Genomic DNA, 20,617 nt, shown 5'->3' with positions numbered 1-20,617 from the left:
TGCTAATTTGCGGGCAAGGACTCAGATCTGGAGTCAGAGGACCTAGGGCAGCTAGGTGGCACAATGAATAGAGTCCCAAACCTGGAGTCAGAAAGACTCAAGTTCAAATCCAACCTTGGACTCTACAAGCCATGTGACTCTGGGCAAGTCACTTAACCCTGTTTGCCTCAGTTCCCTCAACTGTAAAATGAGCTGGAGAAGGAAATAGCAAACCACTCCAGGATCTTTGCCAAGAAAACCCCAAATGGGGTCACAGAGTGTTGGATATGACAACAACGACTGAATGGACCTAAGTTCAAATCCAGGCTTGTTGATGTTGGACAAGTAACCTGCTTCTCTGGGCCACCGATGTCTCCACTGTAAAAAGAGGGGGTTGGACTCAGTGACATCTAAGGTCCCTTCCAGCTCTATGATTCTATAAACCTTTTTTTTTTTTTACTGTATCTCAGGATATAATTCATTGATTTGGGGGACATGGAAGGCTGTGGATTCTGTAACAGGATACCAGCAGTCATGGACAAAGCAGCTTCAGAAGGAGGATATCTGAGAAGGGCCTTATATCAAAGGCATCACCTTTAAGGGTTGGCCAAGAGACAGGATGATTTCCTGATGCTTCCAGAACTGAAGGTAAGCCCATCTAGTGCCGGTTGGGAAGCACCCCCAAAGCCTTTCTTCTGACTCCTGCATTCTGAGAAAGGCCCACACCGAGGGCCCTTCTTACAATAGCCCACATGTGACCCTTGAAAAAGGCCTTGAAAATAATGAAATGAGAACTGTGTCCAAATCTGGAATCCATTCCTGTCTTACACAGGAAGAGAATTAGGCATAGAATAACAAAGGCGATGTTGACGAGAAATCTGGGCAGGCTCTCCCTGACATTAAAATCATGGAAGAATTTTCTTTCCTTTCTTTCTTTTCTTCCATACCTAAAAACAATACTTTTGATGTCATGAAAACCTTTCATCCGTGCCTTCAATGCCCCTATGAGATAGCTCAGGGTTGGTAGATGACAACTACGAGGTGCTCCCTGACCAGCTGGAGGAGAATGGAGAAGTAAATTGATTAACTCAAAATCACCTGGGGAATAGTTGTGCGCAGACCAAGAAGATCACAGATTTTAAATCCTGGTAAAATGTAAGCTCTTGAGGCCAGGCCTGTTTCATGGATTGTCTGTTTATTACCAGTACCAACAACATGTTTGTTTGACTCAACCAAATGTAACCTCCTTGAAATCAGAGATTTTCGCATTTGTCTTAGTGACCTAGTGCCTAGGAAAGTGTCAGAGACATAAGAAGTGCTTCCTAAATGCTCAGTGATTAATTCACCTGGAGAAGGACCCTTTTTTTGGTATCATGGACCTCCTTTGACAATCTAATGAAGATGCCTTTTTGGAGTCATGCTTTAAAATAATTAAGCGCACTGCTAAATTTCTGTTAGAGTAGGGATTCTTCACCATTTTGGTGAAATCCATAGACTCAGAATAAGAGACTCTTCAGAGAATAAATGATTTTTAAATGGATAAAAGAAAACAGATTATAAAAGAGGCCAATTATGTTGAAATATCTCTCTATCTTTTTAATTCACGGATCCCATATTAAGAACCCCTGACCTAGAGAGAGGCCTCTAGCATAGAGATATCAAACACATTGCGGCTACAACATTCTCACAGGAGCCAGATTAAATATAATTGGGAAATATGTAACAAAATAAATAAAAATACAACAAAACAAAGATAACATTGCATTTAAAACTAAGTCAATAGGCAGTCTGCAGGGATCCTTACATGCAGACGAATGACCCCATTTTCTATTTGTGTTTGACATGATAGGTCTAGTGCAAAGGTGGGGATTCTGCACCTTCAAGGGCCTCCAGGTGCTCTAGTGGGGCTCTTTGACCGATAATGTATTTGGGTCTAGCTTCCACGGAGGAGACACAGGAGACCATGGTTAAGGAAAGCCCTGAATGAGGTATGGAGCACTTATGAGCGCCACCATTGGGGATCACCAATCCATTGAAGTCAATATATAAGAGGTGGCTGATACCAACACTGTGGTTTTCCATACTCACTGGTAGCAGCAGAGAGCAAACTATTTTGACATTTCCCCAAATCTTTGGTTGTTATGTATCCCATTAACAAACTGTATTATGTAAAAGGCTCATGGGAGGAGGGGAAATGAGTAAACGAGGTTGCTTATCACATGGATGCACAGAGTGCTAGAGAAGGGCATGGCTGGAAATCAAGTACAGTGTGGTCGCCTCAAGCTACTGCTTGGCCATCACTGCCAATCCCACATTCCTGATGCTCCATGTCATTGGCTGCCACTCTCCCAGACTCACAACTCTGAAGACAAAGGGACTGTTTTAAGTTTCCATCACTCTCGTGCTCTTGAAAGGGCACCAAAAGGAGCAGGTTACCAAGAAGTGACTAAGAAGGACGTCAAATGAGTGAATTTATATCAAGCAAACCTGGAAAGTTGGATAATGGCAGAGAAGGTCGTTGTTATTTAATAATGGAGTCAGAGGACCTGGAGAGATTGTCTGTATATAGACTTGTGACCTGGCGTAGACAGCATGGCAGGGTTAACTTCCTATGGCTAAGAAATTCATTAGCTTGTGCCCTCAGCTTATAGCAATCTTGGATAGAACCTGGGGACTAATTTAGTATGCTATGTGAAAATCACCATATTAAATGATGTTTTAACAAATGAGTTGGTGATAGGAGTGACAAGACAGTGAAAATGTGCCTTCAGCCCCTGGGCTGAAGGATTTGGCCACAGTGGAAGCAAAATTGACCCCACCATTGTTGTCTTCCATTGTTAGCAAATTTATGACCGGTCATGATTGTAGAGAAAGAATCCCAAGACTTTTAGCCATTTGTTGACTCCCTGGCTCTCTTGGCATGCCATGAGTGCATAGCAGTGAGGACAGCAGGATGTATTCCCCTTTTCTGAGCTCAAAAAGGAAAGCAATTAGGAGTCTTGGGCGATTGGTGACTCAGTCTCCTAATTAAGCTGGAAAAGTTATTTTTTATGATCATTTGCTGATGAAATCAAGAATATACATCTTGATAGCCATGGCATCATTATCTTAGGATAGAGGGAAAAAGTGGAGAAAAAGGGGAGAAATTTCTTTTTTTCTCTTTTTATTATTTCCTACATGTCATCTTTTGGGATTCTTCCTCTCCCTTCCTCTCCGCCCCCCCCCCCGTTAGTATTCTCTGCTTCTTGAAATCACTTTGTATGTACTTTGCAATAACTTGTTATCATCTTATTCGTGTACATTGTTCATTCTTGCCAGGGGAATATAAGTTTCTTCAGGGCAGAATCTATTTTGTTTTGCCTCTGTATCCCCAGCTCCTTCCTTACCAGTGCTTCCTTACCTGCAATAGGCATTAGAGAACCACTTATTAAGTTGAATTGAAGTATCAGACATGAATTTATGTACTGGGGTCTGCTATTATACACCATCAGTATACAGTAACACTTTTTCTCATACATATAAAGGACCTAGAAGTGTGATTTTGGGGCATTCTTCTCTGATAAGAAGAGCAAGAGTTTAGGTAGGAAAATTTCTGAGAAAAGGTAAGAAGAAACCAGAGAGCGTAGACACTTAGTTATCACTTAGAAAGTCTAAAGTCACCTAAAGTTTGCCTGCAGCCAACGATCATTTACTAAGGACCCACATGTACACGATACTGCATGTGATGCTAAGAATACAAATACAAAAATAACACATTGCCTGCCCTTAGGGAACTTGAGTTCTATGGACCGTGACAACAAGCACACAAGAAGGAAATGTGATGCGTTTAGAAAGTAAACAAGCATGGGGGAGTGGCATTCCTGGCATCAGGGACAGCCTGTGCAAAGACACGGAGGTGGTCAATGAATTAGGAGTTTGGGGAAAGTCCAAAGAGGCCACGATGGCTGGATGGTAGCGTGTGTGAGGGAGAATGGGGGATGAAATCAGTCTGGAAAGATGAGTGAGAGCCTGACTGGGTAGCGCTTCACTCACCAAAGACAGAAGTTTGCATTTTGCTCTTTGAGCAGAGAAATGATGTGATCGGACCCTGGCTTTAGGAATATCAAGCTGGCAGGTAATTGGGAGACGGGTGGGAGAAGGGAATGGCTGGTTCTTTCTGAAGGGCGTCCATTTTCCTGATAGTGCCCTCCAACCCAATGGGAAGAGCCAGAAATTATCCAATCTGCAGGATTGCTATCTAATACTGATAACACATGTACAGATAACTTAATTTTATTTTTGCTCAAGTATCCTCACTGTTCCATTTTTTCCCTTATGAGAGAGACAGAGAAAGAGTGAGTGTGTGTATATGTGTGTCTGTGTGAGAGAGAGAGATTGAGAGAGAGAGAAAGAGGGCAAACTATTAGTTTGGTCTCCAAAGTTGATGCCAACTTGAACTCGACTCTGCCAACAACTATTTGGTTTGGCTCTGCGTGACTCAGGCTGAACAAACATTTGCCTATTTCAGAAAGATTTACCCGGCTCTATAGCGGGCATTGGTGCCATCTGGCATGTCACCATGACTGTGTGGCACAGTCGGGAGAGACCTCTTGACCACGCATTTTTATTTGCCCAGGGTCGCCAGCATTCTGGGCTTTGTCACCACTTTGGGTCAATAAATAAAGGCTTTTTCAGGCTGAAAGCTCTCAAATCTGGGATTCCCCAGTTGATCCGGAATTTCTGCTGCCTTTGGATCTCAACTGCATCCTTGTGGGTAAGACAGGCTGAGTAAGTACCCAAACTGGCCATCAAAAGCTTCAGACTGAGCTGGTCACACAACTAGCCATAAGCTCTAGCCAAACTCACTCCTACCTCCCCAGCGGTACAGAGGCGTGACGCTCATGTCCTATGCTTAGAGAAGTTGTCAAGTGTAACCACCAGAAAACTGGATAAGCATCTTTAATGATGGAGGCAACCGGGTGGCTCAGTGGATAGAGTGCTGAGGCTGTAGTCAGGAAGACCTGAGTTCAAATCCAGCTTCAGACACTTACTAGCTGTGTGACCGTGGGCAAGTCACTTAGTCTCTATTTGTCTTTATCGTTTGGAGAAGGAAATGGCAAACCACTCCGGTGTCTTTGCTAAGAAAACCCCACGGATAGCATTAGTTTGCTATGGTCCACAGGGTCAAGAAGAGTTAGACACAACTGGATGACTGAACAACAATTATAAAAGCAGGAAATTATCACACTATGGTTTTTACACGGACTGAGCAGGCAAGGTCCTCTGTGACATGTAGTATTCCTATCAATCTGAGGGAATTTCCTGCCTGGGGCACCAAGACTTGTCCAGGTATGGCTCAGAGGCACGACTTATACCTCGGTCTTCAGAAGACCATAGATTTAGAGGTGAGAGAGACCCAGGGGATCATCACATCCACCCTGGTCATTTTACAGAGGAGGAAATCAAAGCTTGGAAAGGCGAAGTGATTTGCCCCTGGCCACATGGCCAGAATGTATCAAAGGCTGGACTTGAACCCAGGACCTCTTGACTGTACCCCCTTTGCCATGATGCCTCTTGAACAACTTTCTAAGAACCCAAGTGGCAGAAGTGGTGCCCATCTACATTGGCAGAGAGAGTTTCCTTATCAGCAGCTCCCTTTACCAATGAAATCACAGGCCAGGTTTAAAAAAACACCTATCAATGCCCAATGGCACAGATGTACACGGATCAATCGTTCACTTAATGCATGGCCAGACTTTAAAGTATGGAAGACCCGGGACCTTTTGAGTAGCTGCAGCACTCTGCCCGATACACGCATTTCCACCCTGACTGCTTTCAATGCTGGCTTCAGACACCTACATCCTGCCACTGCAAGGGCCTCCCTTGTGCTCGAAAGCCAAGCCCACCAAACACAAGCTGTGGAAGCTCCCCCAACCCAGGAGAGGACTGAGGCCTGCAGAGCCAGAGCCATTTGGCTAAGCCAGCTCGAGAGGCTTCAGCCCTGCTCAGCCCCAGGGTGATGAATTCCTCAGCCACAGTAATTCTTGAAGACCGTCCCCTGAGTTGTAGAAGGATCGCATCCTGCTTCCATGGAGCAAAAAGCCACACTGAGGGAATTGCTGAGCCTTGAAGCTGGTATTATTGCCCCCTTATTTTAAAGGATCATGGGAAAATGTCTTGTGATCATAATTTTATTTTAGAAGTGGAGGAGACTGGTGGGAGATGTAGCTCTGGGCCTTTAAAAGTCAACATCAAATGATCAGACTTACCTTGAGATGGTTTTGCAGGAGCTCAGATTGAATAAAGAAAGTTTGGGTGATATTGGGAGCATGTGTTTTTCATATGTAGTACTTAATTGGGTGGAAATACCAGGAAAATACATTTAGAAATGAGCTGACGTGAGGGAGAAAGTCTGATATCCTTTTTGTAATACCTAAACCCATCCACACATACGTTTCCCACCGAAGCAAAATAAAGACAAAGACACAAATCTGGGGCATCCTGTTAAAGCTTTTTTGGAAATGCTGCACTTTCCAAATACCCCTTTCACCCTCTATGCCTCCCAGTTCACTGGGAACAATTTTCCTAACAAACGCTCTCAAATGTGAGCCAGTCTGTTTATGGGTCTTGAAAAGAAAGCCCTATTCATAGGAAACAAGGAGCCGGGTCACTGCAGTGACCCACGCTCTGGGCTGGCGGGCAGCACACCCAAGCAAGGCGTGGTAAAACAAGGAAGGAGATGCTACTTACCATCTTGGCCTCTGAATGCATTGGCTGCACCTGGGGAGATGCACAGGGATTACTGAGGTTCGGGCCTTGCATCCCCATGATGTTGGAGTTTACGGACATCTGCCTCTCCATCTACAAGAGAAGAAATCAGCAGAATCAAAAATGAGTACTGAGAACAGTCCTGTGGGGTGGACCCAAATCTGCCAGGGATCTCTGGACGGACAAGTCTGGGCTCCTTTGAGTAGCCACCGAGAAAACCTGTTTGGTGGATGACACACAATGCCCATCTGAGGTCCAGCATCAACACTGTGTTGTGCCTAGAGGCAATAGCAAGCCATCTAGCTGTGGACTTTTCTGCAGAGACCTCCTCAGGGGGTAGGGGCATAGAGAGTGGTTTCAGAAGATAAAATCGTTTATTTTTCTCTAGCCCTTGAAGGCTTGCAAAGAGGTAGAGAGTACAGGTATTATGACTCCTATTTTTCAGATGCCAATCCTGAGGCCTGGAGTGGTAACATGACTGGCCCAGGGTCACACAGCTAGTGTCATCTATAGTATTTAAATGCAGCTCTCCTTCTTCAGAGCAGCTGCGTGTCATAGTGGAGAGAATGTTGGACTCTTGCCTCAGAATTCTTCTTCTTGTTTGAGTTGTTTAGTTTAGTCGGGTTTTTTTTTCAAGTCAGATTTGTGACCACATTTGGTTTTTCTTGGCAAAGATACTGGAGTGATTTGCCATTTCCTTCTCCAGCTTATTTTACAGATGAGAACACTGAGGCAGACAAGGTTAAGTAACTTGCCTGGGGTCACACAGCTAGCAAGTGTCTCAGGCCAGATTTGAACTCAGAAACATGAGTCTTCAGATATTACAATGCCTCAGACATTTACTAGAAGATAAGTTTCTTAACCTGTTTTGGCCTCAGTTTCCTTATATGCTAAATGGGAATAATAGTGACACCTTCTTCTCATGGCTGTTGTGAAGATCAGATGAGATAACATATATTAAGTATTTTGCAAACCTTAAAATGCCATACAAAAGCTAGTGGTTGTGGTGGTGATGGTGGTGGTGATGGTGGTAATGATGGTGGTGGTGATGGTGGTAATGATGGTGGTGGTGATGGTGGTAATGATGGTGGTGGTGATGGTGGTAATGATGGTGGTGGTGATGGTAGTGGTGGTGGTGGTGGTAATGATGGTGGTGGTGGTGGTGGTGCTGGTGGTGCTGGTGATGGTGGTGGTGATAGTGGTGGTGATGATGGTGGTGGTGGTGGTGGTGCTGGTGGTGGTGGTGGTGCTGCTGGTAGTGGTGGTGCTGGTGATGGTGGTGGTGCTGGTGGCGGTGGTGGTGGTGGTGGTAATGATGGTGGTGGTGATGGTGGTGGTGGTGGTGGTGGTGGTGGTGGTGCTGGTGGTGGTTATTATTATTATTCCTGATTGATAGGCTCATAGACTTATAGCTCACAGGGACCTCAGGGGTCATCTAGTCCAAATACCTCATTTTACAGAGGAGAATATTGGGGTCTAGAGAGGGGAGGTATCTTGCCTAAAGTCACACAGGGATCAGAACCAGGATTCCCACTCAGGTCTTTTGATTCGAAAGTCAGTATTCTTCCCATTGTGCCACATTAACCTTGCATCCTAGAACCTAGGACAGCGCCTAGCACAGAGAAGGCACTTAATAAATGTTTGTTAAGTGACTGACTAGTAGTTACTAGGTACTTAATAATGACTCATTGATTGACTAACATTTATTTTTTTAAATTTTGAGTTTCAAATTCTCTCTCTCCCTGCACTACCTACTGAGAATTATTCCTTTCAAATGCAGAACTGAAATGGCTTATTTTCTCCCCAGTATCTCCTTGGGAATGTGGACATATTGCCTACATGCCATGATCTGGGGTGCTGAGGTAACATGGGCATCCTGGCTCGTTCCATATTCTACTTAACAGAGAATGTTCCTACTTACCATGATCCTCAGTTTTCAAAGAATCTGAAGGAGGCCTCCCAATATACAATGCCAAAGTGGGGCTAAGGGAGCTAGAATCTTTCCCTAAACATTTACCAAGGGCCCTTAGATCCTGCAGTGTCTCATGGCGATGGCTGTGAATATCCGTCTGCATTTTGGTATAGATAGGCCCAAGTGCTGATTCACAACTCTGCCCAGCGACAACAGAAAGTGTACTCTCCAGTCCCTGTTGGCATCTTGTCTCCCCCGTTAGGATATATGCTCCTTGAGGGCAGGGGCCACAACTTCCACCTTTCTTTGTATCCAGTGCCTGGCACATAGTAAGTGTTTAATAATAACTGGCTGACTTGACTGGCAGGTCCTACTGAGCTGGAAAAGCTCTGAGCTTTAGTGATAGACTTCCTGTCCTAAAAAGCCCAGCCCAGCCACATCTACCGAAGCCCCTTCACTCATTGTCAGAAGGTTGCCCAGCAGATAGTCAAACTTGAAGGGCACAGTGATTCATGAAGGACCCTCCGCACCAGGTGATGGGGTATGGTGATCTACTTCAGCACAGGGAAATCACATCATTAAAAGTACCAATAGATGCACAAAAATATTTATGGCAGCTCTTTTTGTGGTGGCTGAGAATTGGAAAGTAAAGGGACACCCATCAGTTGGGGAATGGCTAAACAGGTTGTGGCATATGGATGCAATGAATATGATTGTGCTATAAGAAATGACAAGCGGAATGAGTTCAGATAAACCTGGAAAGACCTACACAAACTGATGCTGAGTGAAGTGAGCAGAACCAGGAGAACGAACTAATAGCATACGATCTGCCTCCAGAGAAAGAACTGATATTGACTGAATATAGACTGAAGCATGCTATTTTTCACTTTCTTTCATTTTTTTCTCTTTTATTTAAGTCTTCTTGTTTAAAATTACTAATATGGAAATGTTTTACATAACTGCACATGACCACTTACTGTCTTAGGGAAGGAAAGTAGGGATAGAATCTCGAATTCAAAACTTTAAATAAAAATGTTTTTTTAAAAAAAGTACCGATAGGGCCCTTTAGGACACCTTTGATCCTGTAATTCACTCAGTCTGAGACTGACAGCTGGAAGGGCCTCAGAAGCCATTTAATCTAATCTCTAAACTTTACAGATGAGGAAACCGAGGCTCAGAGAAATTAAGGGGGATGCCCAGGTTCACACAGCTAGGATCAGAGGCAGGATTTGAACCTAGGCCCTCCTGACTCCAAGTACATCATGGTGCCTCCTCATGTTCACAGAAGAGCAATGGGAATAAGGCCCAGGGACTTTTGGGGGTGGCGGCAGGGGAGCGTTAAAGGGGAGAACAAGTCAAGTGAAGGTGGCAAGCTTGGATGGCAGCCTGGAGTGGTTCCTCCAGACTCGGTGACTCTGTGCTCCTCTCTACCTTCTGTACCTGCTGGCTAAACAACATCTCAATGGCAGCCAGTGGGTGGTGGCCCCCAGGCCTGGCAGGGCCATGGTAAATCCTCATGCAGAGGAGGGCAGTGTGGTGCAGTGGGCAGAGCACTGTTGTGCGGAGACGGGGATCAGGAATCCAAGCCCCAGCTCAGCTAGTTATGACCTGTGCCACCCTGGGCAAGGCACAACCTCTCTGTTTCCACATATATACAATCAATCCATATTTATTAAGCACCTACTCTGTGCCAGGCTCTGTGCTAAGCACTGAGGATATAAAAGGAGGCAAAAGCCAGTCCCTGTCCTCAAGAAGTTTACAATCTTTGACACTTACTAGCTGTGTGACCCTGGGCAAGTCACTTAACCCTGATAGCCAAAGCAAAAAAAAAAAAAGTTTACAGTCAATGCGGTAGGGTGGGAGGGGGGGAGCGCTGGAGAACATACAAACCAATGTCTACAAAGCAAGCTATATACAGGATAAATCAGAGATATCAAAAGAGGGAAAGCAAGAGAATTACGATGGGTCAGGAAGGCTTCCTGTAGAGGATGGGATTTTAGGTTGGGACTTAAAGGAAGCCAGGGAGGTCAGTAGTCACAGTGGAGGAGAGAGAACTTTCCACTCATGGGTGACTCAAAGAAAATGTCAGACACAAGAGACAGAATGTCTTGGTCTTGGAAAGGCCAAGATCGAAGAGTATGTATCATGCAGTAAAGTATGAGAAGATTGGAGAGGTAGGAGGAGGAAAAATTATGAAGGACTTTGGATATGAGAGGTAGACCAAATCTGGGGGTTCTAAATTTTTATTTTATTTTTTAGGCAATGGGAGTTAAGTGACTTGCCCAGGGTTACACAGCTAATAAGTGTCAAGTGTTTGGCCTGAGGCCAGATTTGAACTCAGGTCCTCCTGACTCCAGGGCTGGTGCTCTATCCACTGTACCACCTGGCTGCCCTGGCTCTAAACTTTTTAAACTGCTTTTTCTCTTGGTAGGTTTGCTCCGAGGGGAGGGGCAGGAAATTTCTCAATGGCGCCCGGGTAACTACCACTGTGGGTGCCCCACTATTGGAGTTAGATTATACTTGTCTTGAGGAACTGATTTCTAACTTCTAAGAAGGTGTGGGAATTTCTGGGGAGGGATGGGTGGAGTAGGGGAAATGGCGGTAGGGCAGTGAAGGGTAGATGTGGTTATGTTGGAGAATACTCCTATGATTGGGTATCATGGGAAGGCTGGGATATGACCCAACTTCCCACCCTTGAGTTAACCCATTTTGTGCAATTAATCCATTTTGACAGATAGAGGGCTTGAGGCACAGGAAAGCAGGGTATTCCAAGCAACAGGGATTCTATAATGAAGTGAGGAGGAAGGTAGACACATTGGGCATGCAGCCAGTGCTTTGCTCCAAAACATAAAAGTCTCTTATTTTCTGACCATTTTGGAGAGACATTTTGGTATTGGAAAGAGTGATGGAATTGTAGTCAGAAAGGATTGGGTTCATATTCCACCATTTGAAGTTTATTAACTGTGTCTAGTCATTTCACCTCTAATCTAATCTGGGCAACTGTCTCAGACTTAGCTACTAAGGGGTTGTGATGGGTGAGGGAGAGAGAGATAGTTCTTAGCTTTTTTTTTTTGGTATTGGGGGTAGGGGGCTGGACCCCTTGGACAGTCAGTCTGGTGAAGCTTAGGGACTCCTTGGAATCATGTAATTAGATGCATAAAATAAAATACATAGAATTACAAAGGAAACCAATGATATAGAAATACAGTTATTAAAAAAACCCACCAAATTCATGGACCTCAGGTAAAGATATAAGACAATATAAAATATAAGTGAAGGCAATAGGATGGGCAAGGAATAGGAGAGACAGCTAGGAAACAGAAACCCTTACCGGCATCAGGACTGCTGAAGAGCCGGGCATGGTAGGGTTCGGCAGGGTCCCGGGCATAGAGGCTGGCATGGGCTGTCTTTGTCTGTTGTGAAGGTGCAGTAGTGACGATAGAGAGCCTGGGACAGGCCTAGGAAGGAAGGAAGGAAGGAAGGAGAAGTCACCATCATTCTCAGCCATTCTCAGTGTATCAGTACTGGGAATTCCATGCCCAAGAGATGCAATTCACCAATAGAGTATGCGTGTCAACGGGGATCTTGAGGGAAAATAATCAGATTTTCCATCCATCAATTAATCAATAAACATTTATTAAGTGCCTACTACATACCAGGCATTGTGCTAAACACTGGGGTTACTAAAAGAGGCTAAAGACAGTCCCTGCCCTCAAGGAGCTCATAATCTAATGGGGGAGACAATGTACAAACAAATACATAAGAAGTAAACTAGATGCAGGATGAACAGGATAAATATTCATTATGATGGCTTGTTCCCACACTGCTGTAAGGTTCGAGAAGCACTTAACAGGCATTCTATAATCAAGTCCTTTCGATCTCTGAGGAAGCATTAGGACATTGAGCAGAGTTCAGAATCCAGAAAGGACGTGGGGTTCAAAACCTCTGTCATGCAAATGCTGGAGAAAATGTGGAAAAACTGGGACACTAATGCACTGCTGATGTAATTGTAAATTAGTCTAACCATTCTGGAGAACAATTTGAAACTATGTCCAAAGGGCTATAAAACTGTGCATACCATGACTAGGTTTGTATCCCAAAGAGATCAAAGAAAAGGGGAAAGGGCCTATATATACCAAAACATTTATAGCAGCTCTTTTTTGTGGTGGCAAAGACTTGGAAATTGAGAGGATGCCCATCAATTGGGGAATGGCTGAACAAGCTGTGGTCTATGAAAGTAATGGAATGTTATAAGAAATGATGAACAGGATGGCTTCAGAAAAACCTGGGAAGACTTAAATGAACTGATGCAAAGTGAAATGAATAGAACCAGGGGAACATTATATACAGTAACATCAATACTGTATGATGAAGAATTGCGAATGACTTAGCTATTCTCAGCAGTACAATCACCCAAGACAATTCCAAAGGACTCATGATGAAACATGCTATCTGCCTCCAGAGACAGAAATGATAAACTCTGATTGCAGCTTGAGACACACTTCTTTTTTACTTCCTTTATGTGTGTGTGTGTGTTTCTTGTGCAATATGGCTAACATGAAAATACTCACATGTATAATCAATATCAAATTGTTTGCCTTCTCAAAGGGTGGGGTAGAGGCAGGAGTGAGGGACAGAATTTAGAATTCAACTCTTAAAAAAAATGAATGTTAATTTTTTTTTACATTTAATTGGGAAATAATTAACTAAATAAAAATATATTTAAATGTTGAAAAATGACCCTCTGTCAATTACTGCATGTGTGAAATTGGCCAAGACACTTATGATTATCAGAACCTAGATTTAGAGCTTGAAGGAAACTCATCGAGTCCAACTTTTTCATTTTACAGGCGAGGAAACTGAGGCCTAAGGAGAGACGTGACTTGTTCAGTGTTGCACAGCTAATAAACAGCAGAGCTGGGATTTGAATCCAGGCCCTGGGACTCCAAAGGCAGCCCCCTTTCACTGTGCATGTGGCCTCCAACTTTACCTTTCTCCTCCCTCCTCTCCTCACTTGTAAAACGAGGGGGTTGGTTGTGGTGACCCCTACAGGCCCTTCCTGCTCTAAATCTATTTTTTAGGGACCTAGGCTGGGGTATGGTCACATGTGTCCTCCCTGGATCAATAACGCATGTCATTCCTTCCATCCCGGGGGGGCCTCTCCTGGAAGCCTGGTCTCTTTGTAGGCAGCCCCAAGTCCTCACTCCCTGCAGGGCCAACTTCATCTGCTAGGTCACAACAGAAATCTGCTGGAGCTTCTCTTTGGGATGAGGAAGCAAACTGAAACCTCGGGTCCCAGCTTCCCCTACACAAAGAACCAAGGGCAGCTTCACCCTCCGTCACTCGGGCTTCCGCTGGGAGACTGGAGATTCCAGGCCCCCAGTTAGACATCAGCCATTTCATAATAACTCAAGGTGTTAGGCTGTTTGACAGAAACTCTCTGATTTTCGGCCTGACCTCCAGGACTTGTGCAAGCCATCCTCTGGGGAGCCCCAAATCTGAGCTTTGCCATCGCACAGAAAGAGGAAAAAAAAACCCTTAAATGGATTTAATGAGTCAGGGAACATGGGACTGAGGGAAAAGGGAATTTTGTGTTTATTAAAAATGGCAAATAAGCTCATTCCCTTTAGTAGTCGTCCCCCTCAACTCTGGGGAATCTGCATAAAGGTTTAAAAAAAAATGACAACATCTCACAACATTCCAGGTGGCTCATTTGTGATAACTTTACCCTGAGTGTTGCCCTTAGAAACATAAAGCTGCATTTACTGCTGGCTTCCTTGCTGTTCCATGACACTATTTCCAACTCCAGGCACTTCGCTGGCTGCCCCCCATGCCCCAAATGCTCCCCCTCCTCACCTTTGTCTCCTGCTTTTCCCAGCTTCCTTCAAGCCCCAGGTAAAATCCCACCTTCTACAAAAATGTTTTCCTGATCCCCCTTGATTCTAATGTCTTCTCTGTTGCTAATTTTCAATGTATCCTGAAAATGTCTTCTTTGTACATAGTTGCTTGCATACTTTCTCCCCCAGTAGACTCAGCAGACACAAGATATGGGCAGTACAAAGATGAATTGTTAGGAGAATCATCCGAGCAGCCTGGTTACATTATAACATCGCTTTAAAAATAATACGAAGATCAGAAATTGCTAGAACTGTTAAATCATGGTTATTAGTCCAGTAGGATGGACAGATCATCCTTGAGACTTGTTTTTGCTTTTGTATCCTCAGCCCAGTGCCTGGCACATAGTAGGCTGTTTGTTGGATTGGACTGAATTAGTGGGAAGATGTGGGAGGCCAAGACACACAACAAGATTCGAGCTTCCTTCTCTGGTTCATACAGCCGGACGCAGCAAAAAACAACTACCTTTGCCACTTTCTTTGCCAGAAATGATCAAAAGGCTCCTTTAGAAATTCTAGCTGACCGTCTCAGGTACATCCATGTTGGGATATTAATTACAAATATGCACGGATCCACAGAGTCATATGCCTATAATTTCTCCAACTTCTCTAAGTGCTTATAGACAAATAGTTAAAGTTATAAATATATATGTATGCTCGCATTCAAGAAATGTGTAGGGAAAAACAAGAAAGTGAAATCTATATACAGATAGAAGAATCAATGTGGTGAAACAGAAAGTGTGTTGGCTTTGGAGGCAGGAAGAAGTAACTGGGTTCAAATCTCTTATAATCTATGTAATCACCCTGTGACCATGGGAAAAAGTTCACCTTTCTGAGCCAAAAAGCTAAAGACAGGTTGAGATCTGCATTAGTGGAGGGAAGCCCACATCTGGAAGTCTTTGAAAGAAGGGTCACCTAGACCAGTCTCTTCCTTTTAGTAGCAGAGGAAACTGAAGTCCAGGGAGTTGGTGACTTGTCCAAGATCTAACAGGTAGTTCCCGACCCAAAAGTAGGATTTGAACCCACATCTTCCAATTCAGAATCGAGTATTCTTTTCCCTAGCACAATTTACTCTATCTTTAATCATTCTAAACATCTTTTAAGATATTCCAAGTATCTCAGGGATCAACCTCCAGCTGGAACGGACCCTCATTAAGTCCAGCCTCTTAATTTTACAGATTGGAAAACTGAGGCCAAGGAAGGTGAAGCACCTTAGGTTACACAGGTAATCAGTCAGTGGTAGAGCTGGGATCACAATCTGCGTCCTCTGACTTCAGTCTGGTGTTCTTTGCCCTGCACCAAGCAGGGACAGTTTTATGGACATCGCCCATCATCATACGGAATGATAAAAGTTGGCCCAGGTGAGTGTAGGGGGTGGGGCTCCATGTTTCTTTGGATTTAAATTAATCCCATACATTAGCACTCCAAAGGACTGGATCTCAGCCACAGAAGTGGCTTGTGCTTTTAAAAACTGGAAGCAGAATACTTAACCTATCACTTTCTACTACAAAGTTAATTTTTGATGTTATGAAACATCAGAGTAGCTCCTTTACTTTCTGGATACATAGCTGAATCAGAAAGACCTGGGTTCAAGTCTTGCCTTTGATACAATAAATAGCTCTGTGACCCTGGACAAGTTACTTCTCAGTGTCCCAGGCAACTCTCTGAGGCTAAGTTACAAGGAGTTTCCACACTGATAAAATTATAGGCTCTCCCTCCCCCAACAAAAATTAGATTATAAGTGGAGAATTGAGGCAATTATAAGGATAAATCAGCCTATAAAACATTTTTGCCTGAAATATCCAGATAATTGAGGCAAAAGTGGTTTGGGGTCAGAATTATTGGAGTAATTGCTTTAATTCTCCACTTCCCTTTGTATATGCAGACATCACCATAATTGTTATGATAATATATTGCACTCATATGATGGTTTAAACTTTTCAGGTCAACAGAGAATAGGGTGGTGGATATGATTTCCTTCATTATTCAGACACGGAAACTGAAACTCCAAGACTCTGTCTTTGTGTCCCACAAGGCAGTGAATGACAGAGCCCAGAGCCAGCCTGACTTCAGCCTGCTATCTCCACACCTGAGTGTGGAGCAGCGAGGGATTCTTAGTCTAAAGCTCGGTGAAAAGAAACTTTTCACCACATATTCATGTGTTCTCAACCTTTCTTTGTGTCATGGGCCCCTCTGACACTCTGGGGAAGCCCAAGGACGCCTGCTTAGAATGATGGTTTTAATGCATAAAATAAAATACATAGGATTACCAAGGAAACCAATTATATTGAAATCATTATCAAAAGACTAAATAAAAAAGATTAATTCCAGATTAAGAAGCCTGGGTTCATTCCCATCTTTATTCTCATGATTTTTTTCAGAGCAATTTGTAGAGTAATGCTAGGATACCTCAGTGTAGCTAAGATAAGAGATCATGAATCCATTTTAAATGACATTGTTCTTCCTCCCCTTCCTTTTCAAAAACTTTATAAATCATGCAGAATGAAGGCTAGGAAAATAAGACTGTGAAATCGTAGCAGTTGTGCAAACAAAAAATCAACAGCCTCTTCTTCTCTCTTTCTTTCTTTTCTTCCTTCCTTCTTTCCTTTCTTTCTTTTCCCCTGACCCTTTTCTACCTGCTTCCTCTCTTTTCTGCTTTCCTTTCTTTTCAACTCTCTACTCCTTCCTTCTCTCCTTCCTCCCTCTTCCCTCTCTTCTCTTCTCCTCCTCCCACCTCTCTTTCTCCTTCTGTCCCATTCTCTCTCTTTCTATCCTTTTACTCTTCTCCTTCCTCTCCTTCCTCCCCTTTTTCCTCTTTCTTTGTCCCTCTCCCTCATTCTTCTTACTTCTCTCTCCACATCTTTCTCTTTCTCTGCTTTCTTTCTCCTCTCCTTTTCCTTCTTTTTCTCTCTCTTCCTTTTCCCTCTTTTCTGGTTTTTTCTTCTTTCCTTTCTTTCCTTTAACTTTCTCTCCTCTTTCTCTTTCTTTCTGTGTCCTCCTTTTCCTCTGTCCTCTGTTTCTCTTTCCTTCTCTTTCTTCTCCTTTTTATCTCTCCTTTTTCTGTTTCTCTTTCCTTCTTTTTCTTTCCATTTTACTCCCTCCTCCACCCCGCCCTTCATCCCTCTTTCTCTCCTCTCTAGTGTGGGCTTGTCGCCATGAGCTAATAATTCCAGACTTTGAGCAAGCTGATCCTCTCTTTTTAACAACCACGTGCCTTTAGGCAAAGTGTTTCTGCTCACGATTGTTGGGGCACGGAACAAGGTAAGGTATGTGAGCTCAGAGTGGATTCTTCAATGACTGTAAGGGCTCCTGGTGTACTGACAGTTTTCCAAACGGACACATTAGTCCTCTTTATACACTTGGATAAACACGCTGCTTAGGGCTGGGATCCATGTAAGCTTTTCTTTCAATTAAAATGTCAAAGATGACAGACTATTTTCACCGTCTTCAGCAGAAGGCAAGGGACAACAGCAAAACTTCTCGTGTCCCTGCCCCCTCATATGCTCCCCACCAAGGTGGGGGCTCCTACAGAGAGTCCGACTGAGTCTGTTCTTGTTCCTTGAGGTTTGACAGGATAGGCTGACTTTAAAGCCCCAGATGCAGACCTGGAAGGGACCTCAAAGGTCCTCAGCCAATTCCCCCCCTTTACAGATGAGGAACTGGGGTCCAAGTGAATTGACTTGCCCAATCTCACAGAGCTGCTAGACCAATGCTTTTGTGTGACATGTGTGGTGAAGCTTCAGAGGCGATTTTGTGTAATGGAAAGAACACTGGGGTTGGAGTCAGAAGACCTGAGTTTGAATTTGGCCCTGTCACTTACTAGCTGTATATTCTTGGGTGAGCTACTTTCTTTGGTTAGTCTCAGTTTCCTCCTCTCTAAAATGAATGGATTGGACTGAACAGGTTCTGGGGTCCCTTCCAGCTCTAAATGCTAGGATATCTCTTCTATGCCTTCTAGATGTCTCTCTCCCAAGTCCCCAAGGGATGTATAAGCCGCAAGAGTGCGCATCAAACATCAATGCCTTCGGTGGAGCCCCACAGGCATGTGGTCAGCATGGGAAAAACAATAAACAATGAAACTAATTAAGCCAACCAGAAAGCAGGGAGAGCAAAGCCAGAATCAAGAGTAAGCCATAAACATTTCAGAGATCTTGGCAAATCAGGAGACAGGAGGAATCTGGCAGGGAGGCAGCCCAGCTCAGTCTAAAGGGGGCCAGGCTAGAAGTCAACAGACTGGGCTGCCTGGGGCAATTCACCCCATCTGGGACTCAGTTTCCTTATCTGTAAAGTTGAGGGCTTGGAATAGACATTTAAAATGCCATGACTTAGAACTCTTACTTTTCAGGCAGGGCTAGATCTAGAACCAGATGAAAGGAACGTGGACAAAAATTGAGAAAGAGAGACATGAACTCAATCAACACAATGGATATGTTCAGTGGGCTGGGGCCCATATAAGGCAGTCTAAATAAGTCTCTTCTCTCAGGAGGAGGTAATACCGGTAACAGAATTTTTCTAAATAACTGCATAATCACGAATACTATTAATAGAATTTTATGAAACATTGGCAACCATATAGTCGGGTCAAAAGAATCAGAATTGGATCCCACCTCTGCGTAACCTTGGGCAAGTCACTCTCTGGCTTTCGGTAATCTCCTCTGGGAAATTGATCTTTATTGTCTATTTCAGCTCTAAACCTCAGATCCTCTTCAGGATTCTCAGCCTTCCTTCAAGGCTCAGCTCAAATCCCACCTTCTGCAATTTGACTTCCGCTTTCCCTCCAGTGGTTAGTGCCCCTGAGACAGCCTTCTGTCCACAAAGGAACTACTTTATCCCAACATGGCTGTTTGTATGCAGCCTCCCCTATCAGATCGTGAGCTCCCCAAAGGCAGGGCCTGTCTTCTGGCTTTCTTTGTATCTCCAGGCTTTAGCATAGTGGCACACAGCACATAGTAGGTACATGATACACCCTTATTTATTGACATGCTTATACGTGCCAGGCCCTGTGAACATAAAGACAAAAGTCTGTCCTAAAGGACCCGTCATTTTACACAGCTTACATTTAGACAAAATATACACTGACAAGTAAATACAAAAAATAAAAGTTCAAAGGAATTTTGTGTGTGTGTACGTGTGTGTGTGAGAGAGAGAAAGAGACAGAGACACATACAGGGAGAGAAAGAGAGAAATATATAGATACAGATGTAGATATAGATATAGATATAGATATAGATATAGATATAGATATAGATATAGATATAGATATAGATATAGATACAGATACAGATATAGATACAGATACAGATACAGATATAGATGATATAGATATAGATATAGATATAGATATAGATATAGATATAGATATAGATATAGATATAGATATAGATATAGATATAGATATATAGAAAGGGAAAGAGAGAAAGAAAGAGATACACAGAGAAATAGATATAGATATAAATGTATATAGAGAAAGAGGGAAAGAGACAAAGAGAGAGAGAGAGGAACAGAGAGAGACAGACAGACAGACAGACAGACAGACATGGAGACAGGGAGTGGATGGGGAGCACTAACCACTAAAGAACGGGAAAGACCTCAGGGAGGGAGCAGCATCTGAGCTTGGAACCGAAGGCACCAAGGGGTCCTTTTAAAAGGAAGAGGTCAGAAGGGAGTCCATACCAAGCAAGCACAGCCCATGCAGAGTTCAGGAGGACACCAGAGAAGGAAGAGTTCGGGTTTGTGTGCGTTCTGAGTACACTTCCATGAAAAGAGACAGAGACCTCATTTGGATGTTCTTAAGAGAAGAATTATAGCCTGACTTGCCAAACAAGTTTCTGTCAGGGGCCGGGGAAGGGGAGTCTAAGCCCCTCAACCTTCAGACGAAGGAATAAGCAACAAGAGAGAATGACTTTCCCTTTTCCTTTCCCCTGAGAGGGGACTCTTAAAATTTCTGCTTCTCCTGAAAAGGAAGTGACAGTCAAAGATCTTGGGTGCAACATGGGCCTAAGGGGTAGGGGACTTGTTTTAGTACCTTCATGAAGCAATAGTATGTTATGAAGCACCAGAAAACCACAGAATGCCCTCTATTCCA

At 43.7% G+C, this 20,617-nt stretch overlaps 1 protein-coding gene across 4 annotated transcripts in view; it reads right to left on the bottom strand.

Annotated features, from left to right (window-relative positions):
- The window catches only part of CREB5 (cAMP responsive element binding protein 5), a 509,250-nt gene that overhangs the window by 123,557 nt on the left and 365,076 nt on the right, over window positions 1–20,617 (bottom strand). For all 4 annotated transcript variants that reach the window (XM_020993294.2, XM_020993292.2, XM_020993293.1 and 1 more), the window contains 2 exons: window positions 11,970–12,096; window positions 6,709–6,819 (listed from right to left, as the gene is read on the bottom strand). In XM_020993294.2, coding sequence (XP_020848953.1) covers window positions 6,709–6,819; window positions 11,970–12,096 — 238 coding nt within the window. The remainder of the gene's footprint in view (window positions 1–6,708; window positions 6,820–11,969; window positions 12,097–20,617) is intronic.

This window comes from Phascolarctos cinereus, unplaced genomic scaffold (assembly GCF_003287225.1).
Source record: "Phascolarctos cinereus isolate Bilbo 61053 unplaced genomic scaffold, phaCin_HiC Scaffold_1;HRSCAF=81, whole genome shotgun sequence".
Classification (NCBI taxonomy): domain Eukaryota; kingdom Metazoa; phylum Chordata; class Mammalia; order Diprotodontia; family Phascolarctidae; genus Phascolarctos; species Phascolarctos cinereus.
Note: the sequence above shows the minus strand (reverse complement) of the source record. Positions and strands in the feature narration are given on the sequence as shown.